At 38.5% G+C, this 22,194-nt stretch overlaps 1 protein-coding gene across 1 annotated transcript in view; it reads right to left on the reverse strand.

Annotated features, from left to right (window-relative positions):
- The window catches only part of RXFP1 (relaxin family peptide receptor 1), a 98,398-nt gene extending 82,847 nt beyond the window's left edge, over positions 1 to 15,551 (reverse strand). The window contains exon 1 of the mRNA XM_021698881.2: positions 15,260 to 15,551. Coding sequence (XP_021554556.1) covers positions 15,260 to 15,308 — 49 coding nt within the window. The 5' untranslated portion in view covers positions 15,309 to 15,551. The remainder of the gene's footprint in view (positions 1 to 15,259) is intronic.
- Positions 15,552 to 22,194: the final 6,643 nt, after the last annotated feature.

Below are 22,194 nucleotides of genomic sequence, written 5' to 3' on the forward strand. Positions count from 1 at the left end.
CATAATGTTTACAATATCTGCAAAAGCAGCCCATTTTCAGTTGTGTACCCCCTTTTAGCATCACAATCTAACCAATTGAGCTAACCAGCCAACTCACTCGTCTATCTCCTTTAGTTCAATGCTTGCAGGAATAATACTTGGAGGAATAATAAAATATACTCTTATTTTGAAGACGTTCTGGGCAAACTATTTTTCTAAATAGCATGACCATGGATCTGTAATTTTTAGGGAGAGCAGAAATTTGTTGAGGGTTGAGGGCATCTTTGATGCATAATCAGTAACGTGCCCTAAACTTTCAGCACCATTTTGCCCCATTCTTACTGTGACCTTCATCAAGGAAACTCCAAGAAATAAAGTAATGAATGTACACTTGTGCCCAAAACTTATCATGAGTAGTGCTACTGATTAAAACACAAACATATTAAAACAGAGAATAAAATTATATCTTACAGATATTATGCCTTGACCCTATGAACACAATATTTTACATTATTTATATCTATACTGTTTTCCCACTATTGTGAAGTTACTGTGTATTGTGAGTTGCTGAATAAAATCCCGTAAGTTTGTTTACTGACACTTTCTTAGTAACAGCTTTGTGTTGCAAAGTTACTCATTGATTAAGGAGTAGAGATTGTACTTCTAGATAATACCTTCCATTTGATTCAAATAAACACATTGTCCACCTGTTGTCCATTATTGCATGTACGTTTGTTAACAATGTTTTCTATGGCGTTTTGTCTTTTGCCTTGTTTTTAATATGGATCCAAAAGCTTTATGCGATTAAAGAAAACAGTGAGAAAATAACACAAGAAAAATAGGAAACATGTAAATACAGGCACAGAGTGGATCAAAAGACTCTTTTGGGAACTAGAAGTAGGGATAATCATTGGATGTTTGTGAAGTGCAATGTCAAAAAAAGCCAGTCATATCATAATCGGGGTAGTAGACGAAAACTTTGTCTTGTATTCCACACATGTTTTGTGTATTTTATAGGTAGAAGTCGGGAAGAAAATATATTAAAAATATATTAAGGACCTATGAAAACAATGTAAAAACCAGCAGCCAAATTGATTTGGTCATAGCCTCTACCTTTCTAGTGACTCGAGTGCAGTGGACACTTTCTTTAGGGATTGTTTTCAGTGTCTCACATCCCAGATCATTTTTGGTGAGTTGCCAGAGTAACTTCCTAAACAATCACTCTCTTCATATCATTCTGTGCATAACTTCTACTGAAACACTTATGCACTATGGTCCAAAGTCCATTCTTGAGAGTGGCTTACAAAGACTTCATAATCTGGTTCCCATGATCCTCTTTAACTTTATCTGCAAGGGTTTGCTCCTGCGCTATTCTTAAGCCACCCCAACTTCTCAACATTTCCTGCGCTTGCCTTGCCCTTTCCTGCCTCTGTGGCCTTGTCCACACTCTATCTGTGCCTACCAGTGACTTCTCCTTTTCCCCAGGAAGCAGTCAGTGGCGGATCTGAACTGAGTTCAACTTGTTTGATCAGTTTGCTCATCTCTAATTGGGAATAGAAATATTTGTTCTATAAAATGAGAGATAATATGCTATAATTATGTATCATGATTTTGGCATTTGTATGAGGAGTGGAAAGGACTCAGACTTCAGTGTCAGATACACCCGAGTTCAAGTTCTAAATTAAGCACTTAGAAGCCGGTGATGTTAGCAAATTCCTAAATCTGAGACAGTCCCTCGTGTGGAGAGGTGAGAACACATTTACCCTCCAGGGTTCATGTGAGGATTTAATTAGACAATACCTTCAAGTGTTTATCTTCGACCGGAACTTCAATAATGTAACTGACTCTATTTATAACTCAGCAATATAAATAATTCATGTTAATAATATAAATATGGTAACTTTGGTCTAGCACATTTTGTGTATCTAAGTACACAGAATATAGCACATTATAATATATATTAAACATTTGCAGCAATTTCCCCAGAATAAGTTTAAAAGTAGTGTAGGTTCCTGGGGACCCATTGGAGAAGGGTGTTTTTGATAGCGCAGTTTCTGGTGGATGAGAGCATCATGTCAGACTACTCTTTGTTCCTTCCTAATGTTGAGCACAAACTCTATTGTTTCACACATTCTATTAGAAGAAAGTTAATGGGTAAACACAATGATTTGGGATTTTTCACAATTCAAATAAAACTTTTGTATTTTGGTGTTTTCATCTATAATATTGTGATCAGTGTTGGCTAGAACAACAGGAAAAGAAAACATATAGTAAAATGTAGGGAAAAAAGATTAAAAATAAAAATTATGCAAAAGGTAGGTTTAAGTAGAATAAGAGGAACCAGTTTGGGCAACAGAATGGAAGGGTGGGAAAAAAATGGTACCAGCAAAAATATGGGATATAGTCATTATATTTGGGTTAGAATCCAGATAGAATAGGTACATTTTCATGTGACTTAAAAAAAACAAAAACAAACACCAAATGAAGATATTCCTTTGATAAAGTGAATAACCCTATCCACCATTATTTAAGTTGTGAATATTTTGATTTTCCTTTAGGATTTTCTCAAAAGTGAGAATAAACATGTATATTCACTTGTATCCACTTACCATTACTGGGAAATCCAGGTAAATATTTGATATTAAATATTTTGCAAATTCTCAAGAGTTCCTATTTTACTAAAGTATGGCATTATAATTAGTTTTTCAAATTACTATGGCTTTGTATATATAATTCCTGCATCAAATGCTGCATGCTTTTATCACGTATCCAAATATGCTTCTTTCTTAGTTATTCATTTTTTACCTTCTGCCACTAACACAAGGCGGCTGGACTGGGCTTTATTGCTCAAAGAAGGCAGAGCACAAAAGGGCCTTTCTGGAATAGTCAAATTCTTGCCTGAGTTGCAAAGCTTAAAAGTCATGGCTTTCAACTGCAAAAGCCAGGTACTTGAGACAGCGTATTTTTTCTTTTTATTTATTTTTTTGAATTCTACCATCTTGGTTTTGACTGTCAAGACCAAATGCTGAAGGACTCAGAGAACTGAGTGTTTCCCCAACCTATAGAAGTGGGTAAGCATGTGTGATACCCTCAAAGCAGTTTTCTTGAAATCAGTGGAAACAAAATGTGAGGATGAAAGACCCTGTCAACTTGGAATCTAAAGCTCCTTTGGGGAAGAGGGGAGGTGGAAATCACCAAGAGAGCTTGGCGGGTTGCCCAAACAAAGGGGATTCTTGTCCCAAATCCTAAGACGCAGCTCAGGGAAAGGGCAAGTCTCTAGCAGGAGCCATATGTCCTGCGTGATGCAAGGGGGCAGGGGAGCTGTGGTGCGAGGTAAGCCAGCATGGGGGCTGAGTCTGCCCCAAATCTCCCTGGGCTCCCGACAGGTGAAGGACATTTGAGGGTTTCCTATGCTCTCCGGAGAAGCCTGCTATGAGCTGACCGTCAATGTAGAGAGGCATTGTTGCCGGGTGAGAAGCATGTGGATTATTCGGCCCTGCTAGCTGGAGAACATGGAAGTGTCTGAATGCTTTGGTGAGTGCTGATGCCAACACCTGACAGAGGAGCTAAACCTCACACGGAGCTGGCGAAGTTACTGTAGATGTTCATCCCTCCACCTGCCCTCCACTTCAACGTTTCAGAAGCTGCCTCTGAACCTACATGCTACTGGGTGGAGGGGGAAAATGCGTGGGTGGACTGGGTAAGAATTCTTAAGGGATTAAGATTGTACTTTAAAGATAAAGTTGCCAATTTTTAAACGAAGCTACTTCAAATTAGCAAATTTAAATGTCTCTCATTTTTTTGGGAGTCACAGGCTCTGAGTTGAGTCACAGAAACAAAATTTTACCTTTGCACGTCTGAGATTTGTGGCCTAAAAATGAAAATCTGTCTATTATATCCTATATCTGGTTTTGATATACTTAATATTAATGATCGGATAAAGCCATTACTCTGGTGTCTTTGTGAGTGTGTATGTGTTCAATAGTTTACACCTTCTCCTCAATCCGTAAATTTCATGACCAATAATGTTGGCATTGCCTTTTAACCTTCTTCTCTGAACTCCTCCCCTACCCTCTCCTTCCTGAGGGGGGGGAAAAAACCCAAAAACTGAGAGATGAATTTTCCTGAAAAAAGTAGTCAGAATAGAAAACAAATTTTGTGCACGAGGAGACCATGGGTCAGAGGAGCATATTGTGTCAGGAGTGCATGAGGAGTGAGGGCTGAGTGGTGGGGGGGAAAGGAGTCAGGAGGGTGTCCACGCGGTCCTGCATCAAAGAGAGAAATCTGGGGAAAGAGTCGAAGGTTCTTGGAGATTGAAGAGTGATAGAGAAAAGACTGCATGGGACTTCATATGATATCTTTTTTTTTTTAAGATTTTATTTATTTATTTATTTGAGAGAGAGAATGAGATAGAGAGAGAGCATGAGAGGGGGAGGGTCAGAGGGAGAAGCAGACTCCCCGCCGAGCAGGGAGCCCGACGCGGGACTCGATCCCGGGACTCCGGGATCATGACCCGAGCCGAAGGCAGTCGCTCAACCGACTGAGCCACCCAGGCGCCCCGACTGCATGGGACTTCAGTAAGACTCGTGTAGACTATATACAGTAAATGATTCTTTAAATCTTTTCAGAGGCACGAATAAAGATGAATGCCCTTCACATTCTGCATGGAGCACTGGGTGTTATGCACAAACAATGAATCATGGAACACTTCATCTAAAACTAATGATGTAATGTATGGGGATTAACATAAGAATAAAAAAAAAAGAAAAAAAAAGATGAATGCCTTTGTTCTACAGGAGTTTCATTAAATGTGAACCCATTCTGAGACTGGATCACATATAACAGCTCTATAAATGTTACACTAACACCATCACCAACACATACATGCCTCAGCTTGTTCCTTATGCTGTCTCTCCATCATGGACTGCTGGGAGATTTCACTGAATTCTCTAATCTCTTAGAGCTTACTCTCCATTTGCAAATACTCCTTATTTTTATTCCATACAACGTAGCATCATTCTTCCTTTGATTCCTCCATAACACACTGGCTTGTTAAGTTCCATTCTTCTTGATCAGTACCACATTCATTCCTTAGTTATCTATTCAGGTATTCATTAGAGCTGTACCACTGGCAAAATGTCAAGGGGATTTAACCATGACAAAATGTTTGCCCTTGACATATCTGTTCACATAAAGTTAATAATTCTAGCCTGTGCCTATTTAGATCTATCTTATAAGACAGACATTAAAGCTGTCATAGATTGTGAACTCCTTGAGGCAAGGGAATAAGTCTATTTAATTTCTTCGTGCAGCTCCTACTAGGTAATGACTACAATGGACCATGAGAATACTATTGAACCCGCTGTATATTACCAGTGTGGAAACTTTGAAAAAGATCCTCAGAGCCAGCAGCACTACAAGAAGATTTGTATAGATTTTTTTTCCATTAAAATGGATTTGATGGACAAATGGTTTGCTACATTATTTCAGGTCAACTCTGGGGATGAATGCTCAGTTGCTGAGAAAAGTTATTGAATTTCAACAAACAAAAACAATCCCTCTTTCCAGGGAGCTCTCAAGATCAGGGGTGAGGGCTGCAGGCAGAAGGGGAGAAATAAAAATCTAAATTTAACTTGGCTAAACTAGTCACCTCTCTTGATTTTAACACAAAGAGGGAGGTTAAGTGGAGGTTAAGAGAATCTAACAGAAAGCATGACTAATGACGTCTTCTTGTCTAAGCTGGAAATGGGTGAGAAAGTAGAAACATTTATAAACCATGAAGCAGTTTTGCCGCTTCCAACAAATCAGCCACAACCAGGAAAGTAAAAATGGCATATCTTCTGGACCATTGAAAATGAGTCAAACATTTCTAGCCCGCTCTGGGATAAGCCTACTAAATATCAAAAGGCTGAGGGTGAGCAGGTGGAGAGAAGAGGCTGAAAAGGAACGACAAGGATCCCAGGTTTTGTGGTTGAATCTAATGGCAGCGCCAATTGTGTTCTATCTCAGAAGCTGGTGCCTGATGCACCTGAGAATGTAATCAGTTATTTTCATTAATTTATACCTGTGCCATGGAACCTGGATATAAGCTTTCAAAACAGCTTTGTGTGGTAGCTTATGTGATGTCTCTCAGGAGATCCAGGCATGTACATTTATAAATTTTGTTCAGAATTTGTCAGTTGGTGTCCATCAGCATGTTTTATTCTCTAACATTTCAATTTCAAATCTATAAAGTAACATTTATCTGTTTAAATGGCTACACCTAGAGGAGCCCACAGGGTGATATCTCCCTCTGCTGCTATGAGGATCAGATGTTGGAACCATCTTACTGAATGTTGCAAAAATTAGCCAAAATATCCACTGCAAAATGCGTGCATATGTAATCTACAGAAAGTGTGTTTAATAGGGAACTATCCTCTGTGAATGTCCTAACTCATGGGGAGGGGATCTTAAGGATAAGAGGTGGGTAGAAATAAGAATTCTGGTTGCAAGACTGGGGGCCAAGAGGTGAGAGTTTCTCTTGGTGTGTGTTTTGTCAAGAGGTATGGTGAGTCGGAGGAATAGAGACAATGGTTAAGATGAAAAGGGAGACATCAGGTGGTGGTCAGGGAGAAGAGAAACTGGTTGATTAGAATTGGAAATCAGTATCTGGGCCTCTTGGAGATCAGGCAGGGAAACGCTGCTGATTCCACTCGGCACGAAGCAGACTGTAGGTGGGAGAGATGAAAAGGAGGAGAAAGTGAGCACACAGCAGGATCGAAGCCTGAAGGAGGTGGGAAAGTGGCTAGGGAGACACGCTCAATTTTCACATACCCCCTTCATCTCAATGCAAAGACCGTCTCACCCCACAGGATAAGGAGGAAATCAGACTGGCATGGTAGCAGATAGCTTACTACCAGTGTGGGATTTATTTGCTACCAAATCATGAATTGTTAATGCCTTTGGGTAGCTTCACACAACAGTGAAGATGCATTGCATTGCTTCTCTAAGTGTCCTTTCAATCTCCGTGAAGTTGGAAAACGTGTTACTCTATCACAGGAAATTGTGTGTGCTGAGGTGGGGTGAGGGACGAAAAGAGCTAGTTAGGGTGACTCTATTCAACATGAACATGGTCTCAACTGTATCTCTCCTTGCTGGCACCAGCCTCAGCACAGGCAGAAAGACAGAAGACGTGGTATTCTTTTTTGGGGGGAGAGGTTAAGGGTATATAGGTATTTGGTGCCCAAGCTATTTGGGGGTACCTAGAGAAAAGAAAGCATCTGTCTGGAAACTAGAAGTCAGGAAGATTCTGATAGTCTACAAATCACTCCTGAGGAGTTGACAAAATTTCTTCCACCATAGCTTCAGTGGACACCTGGATAGCAATCCTCAGACTCCTCCATCTTAGAGGGATGGCCCCAAGGGCCAGATTCAGTATCTGCAGGGCATATGATGGAAAGGGTTGTATCTTTGAAGGCAATTTAGTTGTGGGGCACTGGGTGGCTCAGTTGGTTAAGTGTCTGACTCTTGGTTTCAGCTCAGGTCATGATCTCAGGCTCGAGATTAAGCCCTGAGTCGGGTTCCACTCTCAACGGGGAGTCTGCTTCTCTTCCTCTCCCTCTGCCCTTCCCCCCACTTGTGCGCTCTCTCTCTCTTTCTCTAAAATAAATAAATAAATATTTAAAGACAATTTAGTTGTCTGAGGAATAGCATGGGAACACGGACTGGAGAGGGAATACAGATAATGAAAACATCCACTGGATCTTAATCTACTCTAAGATTGATAAAAGCCCCTTTCATTAAAGTTTCTCTGGGTCTGACGGCAAGCATGGACTTGGAGAGGCGTGATCAGACCCCTCTATCCCTCCCCATTCTCTACCCGGTTGTGAGAATGATTTAAAATGTTTATCTACTAGGCAGGTATGTGAATAATGATTATACTAAGCTAGGTGTATTGGCAAAGTCTTAATCTTCGAGGCTAAGATTTTGGTGGATAATAAATTTAATAACCTTGGTGTAGTTTCTCTCCACTTTAAGGTGATGTTCTACGTTTCTGATATCTCCTGCCCTTCTTGCCCTACACATGAAATTTGAAGGCCCATTTTTAAGAGGGAGTAAAGGATAATACAATGGACAACAAAAGGGAGCACAGCTATGTGACCTCATTTTCTTCCTATGTAAAAAATGAGGGTGTTGTACTCTATAAGCTTTGACTTTCTCTTAAACTCAAAAGCCTAATTTTATGAAACTTAAGTTAAAAAAGCATTTGAGAGACATAAGATGAAACTGCCTATCTAGATAGCAATTCACTGGAGACTCAGATGCTGGAAACAGCCTAACTAGATAGCAATTCACTGGAGACTCAGATGCTGGAAACAGAAAAAGACATTATTTTTCTTTAAATATATTAGTTAAGAGTTAAGAGAAATGATGGTTAGGGGACAGCAGCGTAATTAGATGTTTTAACGAATTAGCTCATGTAATTGTATGGCCTCTCAGTTCAAGTGCATATTCAATTGTCTAGCAAAACCAAAATAAATATTTTAACTCTTAGGTGCCTTTTAAGAAGGGTGAATCTTACTGTTAAAAATATATCAGATTATCTGCTGTCCCTTTTTGTAACTACTCATATGGGTGATACTTGGTTCAACTGAGCACCTTGACTAAAGGTGGAGTTGAGTTTGGAGACAGGGACTCAGGCCAGAGAGCTGTTTTGTTCTTCACCATGGAAGGAGAACTTGGATTCCAGGGACAATACTGGGGGGGAGTTGGGGAGGAATGATGGAGACAGAGTGGAGAGAGGAGCTGGGACAATTGCCAGAAGCAGGGGCTCCACATGGTGTAGAGCTGCAGGTGCAAAATCCCCAAGAGTCCTCCTCGCAAAGGATAATTCTCAGAGGGTTTTTTTGAGAGTACTGATCATTTAAAAAAGATATATTCGTTATTATGGAAGATTTAAGAAATCAGGTGACCCTAGTTAATTCAGGTAAAACTGAAATAATTATAAAATGAATTGACTTAGCAAAAAAAAAAAAATCAAACAGCCAAATTACTATAAATTACAACCGTTTCTTTCTTTCTTTCGAGAGAATATCTGCACAGGGGAGGGGGGTGGTGGTGAGGGACAGAGGGAGAGGGAGAGTGAGAATCTTAAATAAGCAGGCTCCACGACCAGCATGGAGCTCAATCTCACAGACCTGAGATCACGACCTGAAATCAAGAGTCAGATGATTAACCAACTGAACCACCCAGACACCCCAGGAAAATATCAATTTCTAACACAAGTAACAGGAGATCTCACTTTATACTATCCTTTTTTTTGTTTCTTCTTAACTTGACTTTTGGCACTGTTGTGATAGACAATAAAACCCAAATTTGAAATATTCATGACTTGCTGGCCCCTGTTTATCTCCAACGAAGGAAAAAGCTTTTGGTTATTCTGATCAGGGTGAAGGGTGAAAGTGCAAAATTGAAGAGGATGAGAGAGTATCAGATCCCTATGTACAAGACAAGAAATAGAGCTACTGGTGTTGTGGGGATAGTGAGGGGAGAATATATCCAGGAGGACGGAGAGGTAGGCTAACATAGGAATTGAGTAAATATTTATTGGTACTTTTTATGTGCATAGTTCTGTGTCGTGTGCTGAAAATAAAAGTGCTTTCTAATAAAAATCGTGGGGTCAATACAGGTTGAGTTTAATTTTTCTATACATTCAGATTATTTACATGTGTATCCTAATTCTTCTGTTGGTGTACACTGAGAGATGTCTGTAGGGCAGATGGCACCAGCTTCTAAGAGGAGACCCATAAATACTGGGCATGGATTTCTTGAACTTCCCTGGAATGGGGAGGGCCTTCCCTCAGGTTGTGCAAACTTTGTGTTTGTTTGGATATACCAGTTTTGTGACTTTGGGCTGGTCAATATTTGTTTATTGCTTAATCTCTAAAATGGAGAAATATCTAACTTGCCTCAAGGCCAGTGAATTAGAGGAGACGATCTTTTAAGGACCCTTTTAATTCTAAGATATGATAGTATTGGAAAATATTAGAACTGAATCATGTTTTACTAACATAGGCTTTTCAAGGAAAGAGGCTTGGAATGAAATCTCTCTTGCAACAATTACTAGGGAATGATGCCGGGCATGCTAGTCAGTATTTCTCATTTTCTGTTTCCTCTTTTGCAAAATGAGAATATCTCTTAGGGCTTTTATAGGGATAAAATCAGATAATGTTTATAAAGCACTTAGTACATAGTTCATGGTCCATGGAAAGCTCTCAATAAATGGTAAATATAACAACTACAATTATAACCACAATCATAGTGCTTGAAATAAAAATGGTATAAGTGTTTATAGTTTTTCAGACAAAACAAAATAAAAAAAAAACAAACCTAAGTAGAACACCCAATTCCAAGCACATTTCGATTTAACAAGTTTGTCCTAATGTGTGAAATTATGTTCGCAAAACTATTTAGTTCACAAATGTAGTACCTTGTTTCCCTTTATACAGATGACGATGATGTATTTGCACAGACTTGTTAATTTTCTTTCTATTTAATATTTAAAAATATGATTCCAAACTCAAAGAAAGAACAATACAAAATTATTAATAACCTTCAAAAATAAAAGGTGGAATGATACATAATTCTGTAGTCTGCATATTGGAGAGTTTATTCTCTCATCTTTTGGAGGTGGATAAATAGATCAGTATTCTCTTTTTTCATATCCTGATGGTCTGTTCTGGGAAAACCTCTTCCTTTCTCCTTCTTAATGGTGAGAGAAAAATTGCTAGAAGATATGCCTGTTGTAAGACCTAAAGAAAAGCCCAGATGATCTTGTGAGTATCCATTTGGAATCTAAAAGTGAGGACTTTCCCAGCTGGATCAGTTCTTGGCAAAATACTGAAGTGGAACAAGTTTATGTTTGGACTTCTTCTGTTTCCTATTTCCTCACTGGTTCCCTGTCTCTCCGAAGTATTAAGTAAAATGATTGTTTTTGTTTAATGATACTGTTTAAGTAATAAGTAAAGCATTTGCTGATAAGGACTTAAGATACAATTCTTCTTGGGGATTGTTTTTTAACTTTTAATTTTGAAATATTATAGACTCACAAGAAGTTGCAAAAATAGCACAGAGAGGTCCTACTCTTTACCCAACTTCCCCTAATGGTGAAATCTTACATAACCACAGTACATTATCAAAACTAATAAATCAACATTGGCACAATATAGCTAACTAGACTACAGGCAGAGGAATTTTTGGAGAATTAGAAATTCTCCCCAAGGGTGAAAGAAAACCTTTTCTAAATCTTCATGTTGCCCTGATCTGTGTACATCTAGGTTTTTGCCCTTGTCTCACTGATAATCCTAGACTAACTTTCTGTCTTCTCCATTCTCCCCTTCAGACCAGGGATCATGCTGTAGTCACGCTTTAGTCTCATGCTTAGTAAGGTAACTGGCATTCAGTAAATATTTTTGGTTAAAAAGGTAACTAATAATTGCTTACGTCTTTACACACATGATCTCTCAGAGTGTTCACAGTCTAGGGGAAAGAATATAGGCTTTAAAAGCATGCAAATCTTGAGTCTTTTTATTATTTACGAGCCTGAGTCTTGTGACAAGGTACTGAATGTCCTTGGGTCTGGCCTTCCTTGTGTACTTCATTTTATCTACATAATAGAGTTGTAAAGATTCAAGAAGGTAATTTATGTAATAAAGAAACAAACATAAGGCTCTGGGATGTGGATAGGGTGAAAGATTTTATTGCCATTTTACAAACTAAGGCTTGAGAGGGTAACTCATTGCTGCAAATCTTAGAACCAGTATGTGGTGGTGCTGTGAAGCACCTCGGGCCAGCAGTCTTCCAGGAGATCCCATTGCCTTTCCCAGGCAACAGAAGAGTGGATTAAAACACAAACAAACAAACAAACAATAACCACCAAAGGGTAGTTACAGAGATTTAAGATTTTGTTCTTATGTAGTTGTTGACTTCTTTTGCTCTGTGCATAAGAAACCCTCTCTTGGTGGAGCTGGATGGTGAGATAAAATAGGAGATGAATTATGGGTGTGGGTTGCTATTTTGGAGGTTCCTGCCAAATACCCTTCCATTCTCCCCACTCAGTGGACACCCTATAGCCAGGAATCCTGCTTGCCAAACTCTGCATCAGATGTTTGTGCCTTCATCCTTTGCAGATGGCGTGGAAGGATGAGAACTTGGAGCCCTTAAGTACACACACTTCAATGTCAAAGAAATATTTTTTAAATCACAAGATAACTTAAGTTTTAAAAAGTTGGAGGTTTTTGACATCATCATCATCACCATCATTATCATCTACTTTTTATTTTCTGTTCATGAAAATAATTTTTTTTAACAAAAGAGAATATGTAAACAGGGAACTTTTTTTACTAAGCTGAATTGGCTGGTAACACATTAGCTAAAGTTGCTTTTCAACCTGCCCTGAACACCTTTTACATATCCTTGAATTTATCATATTAGAATTCCATTTTCCATATTAGAATGCCTAACTTGGAAGTATTCCTTTGGCTTATTTAATCTATTCATTTCATTGAAACGGAATAGGAAATAGTAAAATGTTTGATTTATGAGGGTTTGGGCTACAAATGTTAAAAACTCTGGTAGCTTAAATGCTTGGATTATAATGAGAAACATTCACTTTTTAGTGGTGGTTTGCAATTTGGCTTTTGGCCCTCTAGTTAAGAAAATGGGTAATGCCATCTTAAACATAGGAACTGAAACCATGAAAATTCTAGGAGAAAACATAGAAACAAAGCTCTTTGATATGGATTTTGGTAATGATTTTTTGGATATGGCACCTGAAGCACAAGCAACACAATAAAAAATAAACAAGTGGGACTACACCAAACTTACAAGCTTCTGTGCAGCAAAGAATGTCATCAACAAAGTGAAAAGAAAACATACAGAATAGGAAAAAGATTTGCAAATCATATATCTGATCAGGGGTTCATATCCAAAACATAACAAGAACTCATACAACTCAATCGCAAAAAACCAAATAACCCAATTAAAAAATGGGCAAAGGACCTGAATAGATATTTCTCCAAAGAAGACATATGCAGGGCCAATAGGTACATGAAAAGATGCTCAACATCACTAGTCATACGCTAGGAAAATGTGAATCAAAACCACAATGAGATACCACCTCATACCTTTTAGAATGGCTATCATCAAAAGGACAAGAGATAAGAAAGCTGGCATGGATGTGGAGAAAAGCGAATTCTTGCATGCTGTTGGTGGAATTGCAAATTGGCATAGCCACTATGGAAGGATCCTCAAAAAATTAAAAATAGAACTACCATATGATCCAGCAATTGCGCTTCTGGAAATATATCCAAAGGTAATGAAAACCCTAACTCATTATAATATGCACCCCAGTATTCACAGCAGCATTATTTACAATAGCCAAGGCATGAAAACAAGCTACATGTCCATCCATGTATGAGGGAATAAAGAAGTAGTGATATATATATATATGTATATATATATATACACACACACACACACACATATATATATGTATATATATATATACACACACACACACACATATATATGTATATATGTATACACACACATACTGGAATATTATTCAGTGATAAAAATGAGAAAATTCTACTGTTTGTGACACATGGAGGGAACTTGAAGGCATTATGCTAAAGTGAAATAAGTCAGACAGTGAAAGACAAATACTGTATGACCTCACTTATATGTGGAACCTTAAAAAAAAAGTTCTCAAACTTGTGGAAAAAAGAGATAAAACTTTTGGTTACCAGAAATAATGGGGGGGGGGTGGAGAGTGGGGGAAGGGAAGGAAAGTGGTCAAAAGATACAAGCTTCCAGTTATAAGGGATAAAGTGCTAGGGATGTCATGTCCAGCATGATGATGACAGCCCCCGATGCATTATGATATATAGAACAGGTGTCAAGAGAATAAATCCTAAGAGGTCTGATCACAAGGAAACAATTTTTTCCCCTTTATGCTTTTCTCTTTTTTTTTATATTGTATCTATAAAGAAGATGGATGTTCGCTGAACCTATTGTGTAGTCATTTCACAATATATATAAATCAAACCATCATTCTTTTTGACTTAAACTTCTCCAGTGATGTATGTCAATTATTTCTCAATAAAACTGGAATGAAAAATGGAATTTCAGTTACCAAGATTAGGGACAGAGAAAGCTAGGAGCTAGAATGTTTCTCCAGGATTCTGAATTGTTGCCTCGGTTTTGATGCTGTCTCTCACATTTGACCATTAAAGTAAAGCATACTGGAGGTCAAGAGAGGAAAGGAAAAAAAAAATCACTTTGATGCAGGACATGTCATCAGAACTGGGAGAGTTCGGATGGAAATTTACTTGGAGACACTGTCAATAGAATACCTTAGGGAAACCGACTTCTGCAAACTTTTAAGATATGGAGGGATGTAAACATGCATGTGAATTCTAAATTTGTTAAAGCTTACTCAATCCCAGCATCACAAGGTATGAAAGATACACAGAAAGTTTTCTTTCTTGATTTGCTTTGGCTTTCTCGTCATTTATTACATAGGAAATCTGATCATTTTATTTCTACTTACATAATATCATTTAAATAGGGTTGAATGCAGAATGACTCTCTCTTGATTTACATTTTTTTTTTTCTGAAAAATAAACTATAGCACACATAGAGAGAGCAAGAATTGTCATTATAACAAAAGTAAAAATGCCCATCTGGGCTCCCGGGCTGTGCTTTTCATTGCTTTGTGCTTTTCCCTGCTTTTCTTTCAAGGAAGAGTGAGAGATCTTGTTAAATAAAAAAGGAGTTTTATGAATGCATTTCTCAGTGAGAAGGCACACCTATGATATCAGATCACAAAGACTGGGACCACGAAACGTTAAAACTACACACAAACCGGAATAAATGTAGACTTTACCAGAATGTTTCAAATGGGCATCTTACTTGAACACAGTCTCTTTAAAGACTGCTTCTCTTGAAATATTATCAAATTATTTATAAAATAATTGTTGCTTAAACAAATTGGTTGTTATGAAGCATAGGTTTGTATGCCATGTTAATCTTGCTTAACTACTGACTCTGCCAATATATTCCAGTTTCTAATATATATACCAGAAATGACTTAAGAATAATTCTGAAGTGAAATCACAGTTTTATCAGAAAAAAACAGTTTTATATTAAAAGCATAAATGTAACTAATAAACATTTGTAATTGTGATTAGTTCATACAATATTATTAAGGTATACAAAATTAAATACTGAGCATACTTACAATATTTACCCAAAATTAAGATGTAGAAGAAGACAGGACCAGATGTCATTTCCTTCTTTCTGAGCAACTGATTAATAAAAGTGAGTACAATTTGGTCTTGGTTTCTGAGTCGCACACAGCTCACGGTGGTTGTGTGCTATTTCTGTCTGCAATCTTAGTAGCTACAAAGCAGTCCTCCCTCCTTCCTCTCTCATTTCCTCTCCCTCTCTTTCCATTCCCTTTTCTTTTCTTTCTTCCTTTCTGTTTCTCAGAATCTCTCCTCCCACCCGCCTTCTCTAAAAGTCTCAGTATCCTTCTTTACGCCCCCCTCCACACCCGCCCCCCCCGCCACAGCAAACACACACACTCCAGCGTGAACACAGACAAAGCTGAGCAGTGAGCAAAAGTTTCAGACAGAGAACATACAAGCTCTTCTTGTTGACTCTAAACATCTTTTCTTCTATGTCCTGCAACAGTCTACAATGAGGGTGCGTGTGAACTGACAAGCGTCCAAGCTGATCAAAGTCACACTACTAGAAAGAAACTGAGAGATATATCACAAACGAAAAATATTTTTTTCCCTCAGTGACTTGGGACTAGGAAAAAAACAGAACTACACAGGGCAAAATGCCTTTGTGGAGTTAACTATAAGGCGAGAATTAAAATATAACTATAGCAATCTTTTGTGATCTGAGTTTAGGCATTTGAATGATAGGCTATTGTGTAAAGAAAAATACAAAGGAATAAAAAACAGATCTTAAATTTTCCTGAGCTCGTGAATTTTACTACAAGTGGAGACCACGATAGGTCACTGGTTGGGGAGTAAAGCCTTCCTGGGTTTGAATCATAGTCTGATTCAAACTGTTAATTGTGTAGGTGCTTGCTCTTGGCTGAGCTTTTGTTTTCTGGGGGAAAGTATCTATTCAGCAAGGTGGTGGTGATGATCAGCCCCATGCATACTGAATGTCTGGAATAGGTTCTAGCACAAAATAGGTGGTTACCAAATGGCAGCCATTCATATGATGATGACTTCTATCAGGGGGAAAAAAAAGCATGCAAATGTCAAGAACATTTCCATGCAAACCTTTTTCTTTCAACCAGGCTATAACATTCTTATTTTGCAGCTTAAAAGTTTATGGCTAAAACAACTGGGTAGCACCTTACCAGAAGAAATTGGCTTGTGAGGTTAATGCCTCCTAATCACTCTACATGTAGAATCTATTTAAATTACACGTCTCTGTATCATCGACATCAACATAAGAAGCCTATTTCTAAATGGTAGCTAAAAGGTTATATTAACACTACTTTTCTTTTTTCCTGTAGAGGTAATTAATACCACGAAAGGAGAAATGAGGTATAGGAATCTTTACAAGCTTTTTATATGTCAGTAGATTTATTTAATGAAGACATTGTTATTTTAGTAGAAATGTTTATGGTTAACTGAATTTGAACACTCATTTAATGCTCATTGTTTATTCTTTATAATAATACTTGAAATGTTTTAAGTGGTTAATGATTTTTTACTTATTGTAGAAGTAGTGTTTCCTAGAAGGATGCTGAGGGACATATCAAGGGCAATATCTGAAGAGGAACCCATAGGAAGCTTCTCAACAGTAAAGCTAAGGAACTTGCTTTGAGAATTGTCCAGCACAAAGTAAACTCTTGACACTGGGTTTTCAAAGAAGTCCGGAGGTTATTTTGTTAGCTTTGAGCATTTTGCCTGAGCTGATTATTGCAGACGTATACAATTAGCAGGCCAATAGCCAGGAAGTAGTCTTTAACAATATATACATGCACTGTATTTTTAATCTCAAATTATCCAGGCAAAACTTCAAAATAATTTCTCATTTCACTGAGACTATGTTAGATTTTGCTAAAATAGATACTTCTCTGAAGGAACAATTTTAGACTTCTTCTTCTTCTTCTTCTTTTTTTTAAAGAATATCACTTCTTTCTTATTTTAAGCCAAGACAGTGAATCTGGAATATTAGTCTCATATAGGTATATTAGTGGAAAAAACCCAGGAGTGAACATAGACTGCCCCTACCACACATTGTAGCAGGCAGTATTGGTATTTTAGGCCAGAAAATTCTTTGTTGTAAGGTGCTCTCCTTTCCATTGTAGAATATTTTGCAGCATCCCTGGCCTCTACCCACTAGATGTCAATAGCACTCCCTAGTTGGGACAGTTAAAAATGTCTCCAGACACAGGCAAATGTCCCCTGGGGGGCTAACTTGCTCCTAGTGGACAACAACGGCATTGTAGCAAAAGACTTGCCTGAGCAATGTTTGAGTATTGATTTTTACTAAATAATTAAAATAGAATTCTTCTCATTTAAAATTTTAATGAACATGTGTTTCCTCATTTTGCTCTTCTGCAGGTTGAAGACCTACATTAAAGAGTTTTAAAACCAAACAGACGGTGTGTGTTCCTAACCTTCTCTTCCTGCTCATATTGTTCAATTATCAACGTACACTAGGGGCCTGATACAATCTGTGATGTCATTGCCTCTGTTTGGCTGAGGACTTCATGGTTATCCACATTAGATTTGGTGCTGACTCAGGCTAATAGTTAACACCGTTTCTTACCTTGGAAACTCTTCGAAAATCTTACTGAGGTTCTCTGAATAATAACAAAACTTTCTATTTGAAAATTACTTCTCGGGGCACCTGGTGGCTCAGTTGTTAAGCGTCTGCCTTCAGCTCGGGTCATGATCCCAGGGTCCTGGGATCGAGGCCCGTATTGGGCTCCCTGCTCAGCAGGAAGCCTGACTCTCCCTCTCCCACTCCCCCTGCTTGTGTTCCCTCTCTTCGCTGTCTCTCTCTGTCAGATAAATAAATAAAATCTTAAAAAAAAAAAAGAAAATTACTTCTCAGAACAGCCTGGTGAGTCAAGCCAGACAAGCATCATCAATCTGTGTGCACTATATAGATTCAAGTTTCTAATCTGTGGTGTTTCCATCCACTGAAATCACTAGTACGTTCTTCAGCATCAGATTTTAAAATTAGATCGTGACACTTAAGGGCTTTTTGTCTGTGTGTCTCAACCTACTTGCCACCATCATTTCCAGTTGTAGAAATAACCATTAAATGTTTGACTCCTGACATGGGCAAGTCTCACTGAAAGACGTTGGTAAAATCTCAGTCAGAGCCTCATGATGTAGGCTCTGTAGATATTCAGGCAACAGTAAACCAACTCATGAACCTAGAATAAGCACAATCCCAGGGCTAAAATGCATGCTGTCAAATTGTTCATCCTATGGATCCATTCCTAACTGACAGGTGTCAGTCAGGCAACACTCTTGAGATACTCATCATCTCTAAATCACGCCAAGACAATTTTAGGCACCTCGATTTAGCATTAATTGCACAATTCTGAAATGAAATGCCTTCTGGTGAATGATATCAAGCAAAATGTGCACTGGGACAGAGCCACGAATAGGTACAGGTATTTCAAAAGATATTTTATACAGAATCTAAACCATTTCACCCTAGATGGAAGTGATCAGAAGCTATTATGTCAGTTAGCAGATAATCAAACATTAAATGGTAAACCAAATCCCATGTGGGTTCACGTGTTGTCTTTGAGGGATATAATAGGGATGCAACAGAATTGAACAAGCCTCTGCAAAGTTGATAGTGTGAAGAAGGTAAGGACAGGGTTTACGAGCTCAACACTATCCCTGTATGCATCTATCTGTTTATCTATCTGTCGATCATGATCTAATGCGGTAAATATGAGTTGCTGGCTTTCCTTAAGTGAAAACTATGTACAGAACTTAGTACTATTAACCTTGCCATACTTAGTTCCCCCAAACTATTGTAATCAACGACATTCAAGTTTTAGGCTCATTCTATCTGGATTGAGCCTACGTGGTTCTAGATCAACAGTATAAAAGGAGAAATGTCGTCTGTTGATTGAGACAGTGGGTGGGATCTGGAAACTGCAGTTGCTGTTTCATCTCGGGCAGCCTGCGTGTTCGCTGTGCCACATCTTCCTTCCTTCTGCACGTGCTCAGCCATGATAGGTTACAACTGCTCTAGGTTCCTAGCTTCATCTTCAGCTCCCCTGCTGCCAGAGAAGCCTTGCCTCTAACCCTGGCTCACTTACCTACGGTTCCGCTTGTTCTGCACTCTGTGGGGTCGACCCTACAGGAGATTTAGTGCTCTTAGCCCTAGTTTCATAATCCCGGCGTTCTCCCTTGAACGCACTATCTTATCGGTCTGCTGCCGATGCCGCTACATGGCTCACCTGAGGCTACGTGATTTATGCGAGGGGCATCTCCTACGTGCTAGAAGGTGAAATAGAATAGAAGAGTAAAGGTGGCTTGTTCCAGTAGTACCAGTAGAAGATGGGCAGGCAGTTTCTCAATTTTGCCACTGATTAGACATGTAACCTCTGATAAGTCACTTAAATGCCTCTGGTCCTCCGTTGTTTCACTTGGGAAATAATGAGTTGATCTTTTATTTATTTGTTTGTTTAATTTTTTTTTTTTAATTTTTAAGTAATCTCTACACCCAAGGTGGGGCTTGAACTCACAACCCCGAGATCGAGAGTCACATGTTCTACTGACTGAGCCAGCCGGTTTCTCCAATGGTTGATCTTTTAGATGAATTATAGCTCTGTTGTTTTAAGAAACATAGTACTCTGCTTCAGAAAAATTTATAATTTAGTGTGTAATGCATATACATGATTTACCTAAAATACAATTTTGCTGAATCTCTCAATGAATGTGGATTGGTGCCATTGAACATAAGGTAATAAAAAAGGTATGAGAGGGCATCAAGGAGGCTGGTACAGAGAACTAGGTGGAGTCAACTACAGAAGCTTCTTTTAGAAAATTTGTGTGGTGCGTGTAGAAGGCAGAGAAGGTCATGGGCTGATAGGGAGTAATAAAAGCAACATTTCACTTCAAAGACAAGTGCGTGCAAACGTGCCAATAGAGGTTCTAGGTGAATCTAGGCCAATATAACAAGAAATGGTCGTAAAGTTATGGGGTAATCAGCTGTTGGAGAGTGTCAGACATTAGGTTGACTAGATAACAAAAAGTAGGATATAAAAGTTGCTATCAATTTCTGAGCAATAAATTGATAAAATCAAAAGAAAACGAATAAAGAAGACTGGTCTCATGACCATGTGATGCAGAAGATGAGAAAGAACAGACTTTAGCCAGGGAGACGAGGCTGCTGTGTAACAGATGTAAGTCAGCTATTAGGGTCTGGTGTGATTGCGAAGGCTGCTAACACCAGCCACTCTCAGAAAGAAAACAGTTTTAATCATGGTTGATTCTGAACAGACTTTGACTTTAAAACAGGGATGTCTAATAGGAGTACAAAGTGAGCCACACATGCAACTGAAAAGTTTCTAGTAGCCACATTAAAAGAAGTAAAAAGAAACAGGTAAAATTAATTTTGAGAATATATTTTATTTAACTCAATATATCCAATATATTACCATTTCAACACATAATCAGTATGTTCCTTTGTTTTTACTGTCTTTGAAGTCAGGGATATATATCTTACACATGTAGAACATCTCGATTTGGACTAGCCACCTTTCAAGGGCTCAGTGGCCACATGTGGCTAGTGGCTACCATACTGGACAGTGCAGCTCTAGAGAATGGTGCAAGAGGCTTCTTTAAGATTCCACCAGAAGGGGCGCCTGGGTGGCTCAGTTGGTTAAGCGACTGCCTTCGGCTCAGGTCATGATCCTGGAGTCCCGGGATCGAGTCCCGCATCGGGCTCCCTGCTCAGCAGGGGGTCTGCTTCTCCCTCTGACCCTCCCCCCTCTCATGTGCTCTCTCTCATTGTCTCTCTCTCAAATAAATAAATAAAATCTTTAAAAAAAAAAGATTCCACCAGAAGTTTTTAGATCTGAAGGTCAAAGAAAAATGATCATTTTATAATTAAGTACAATTTTAATAACAACAATGGGAACAACATAAGGTTACTAAACAGTTCGTCAAGTACAAAAATTAACAACAACATAAGTGTTACTGACCACTTTTTTGCCATCATTTTATAAATGTAAGGACATTTGAATACCACAGAATTAGGGAAGATACAATGTTCAAACATAAAACAATCCTTTAAATTAAATATATTTAGTTTCATAAAAAATGATGACATTGTCTTTATTTTTCTTGTTTTGCTGCAAATAAAAGTAAAGACTTCTCCAAGACCCTATCTGTGGACCGTAATTTAGGGACTACTGATTTGGTCTAGGCTCAGAGTCTCTCTGGCAGCTCAGGTCCTTTAAAACCCTGTTGGACTGACTGCTAGTGCCTTCGACTTTGAGGCCCTCAGCTATTACCCCCAAAATTTAGAGTCTTGGTCAATGAATCTAGGGACTACCTTTGTAGGTCTCCCTTTTAGTATGTGCTGGAGTCCCCAACCCTATTTTAAAGGCTGCTACCTTGGCTTCTGCTTCAAGGCAAGGAGAATAATTCGTGGGTTCACGTGGCAGAGCTAATCTGCCATTTAATGGCAGGATGCATTCCAGGGATTGGCACTTGATGAAGGGGGGCATTGTTACCTCTGTAACTCAGAGATTGTCCTGTGGGGCCTCTTGGAGAAAGGTTGGGAAGTCAGGGTTTCCTTATTTCTTTAGTTCTTTCTAGGTATTCTTTTTCTTAGTCAGGGCCCTGACTTTTGGTTTGGGTATGTAATTGGATTTTTGCAATGCTGTAAAAAAAAAAAAAAAAAAAAAAAAATCATTATTTGACCTATAGAAATTTTTTTAAAAAAGGCCTTTTTTAACGCAGGTTCTTTTTCTTTTTCTTTTAGAAGGTCTCTGTCAATATACACTAGATTATGTGCTGTGATAAAATGTAACCACAAAAATCTCAGTTGCTCAAATCACCAGAAATTTGTTTCTCACTCTACCATGACCATCATGGGTCAGTAGGAGGCTCTAATCACTACAGTCTCTCAGGTATCAGGCTGATGGAGGTTCCA

The sequence above is a fragment of the Neomonachus schauinslandi genome, chromosome 2, assembly GCF_002201575.2.
Source record: "Neomonachus schauinslandi chromosome 2, ASM220157v2, whole genome shotgun sequence".
NCBI classification, from domain to species: Eukaryota; Metazoa; Chordata; class Mammalia; order Carnivora; family Phocidae; genus Neomonachus; species Neomonachus schauinslandi.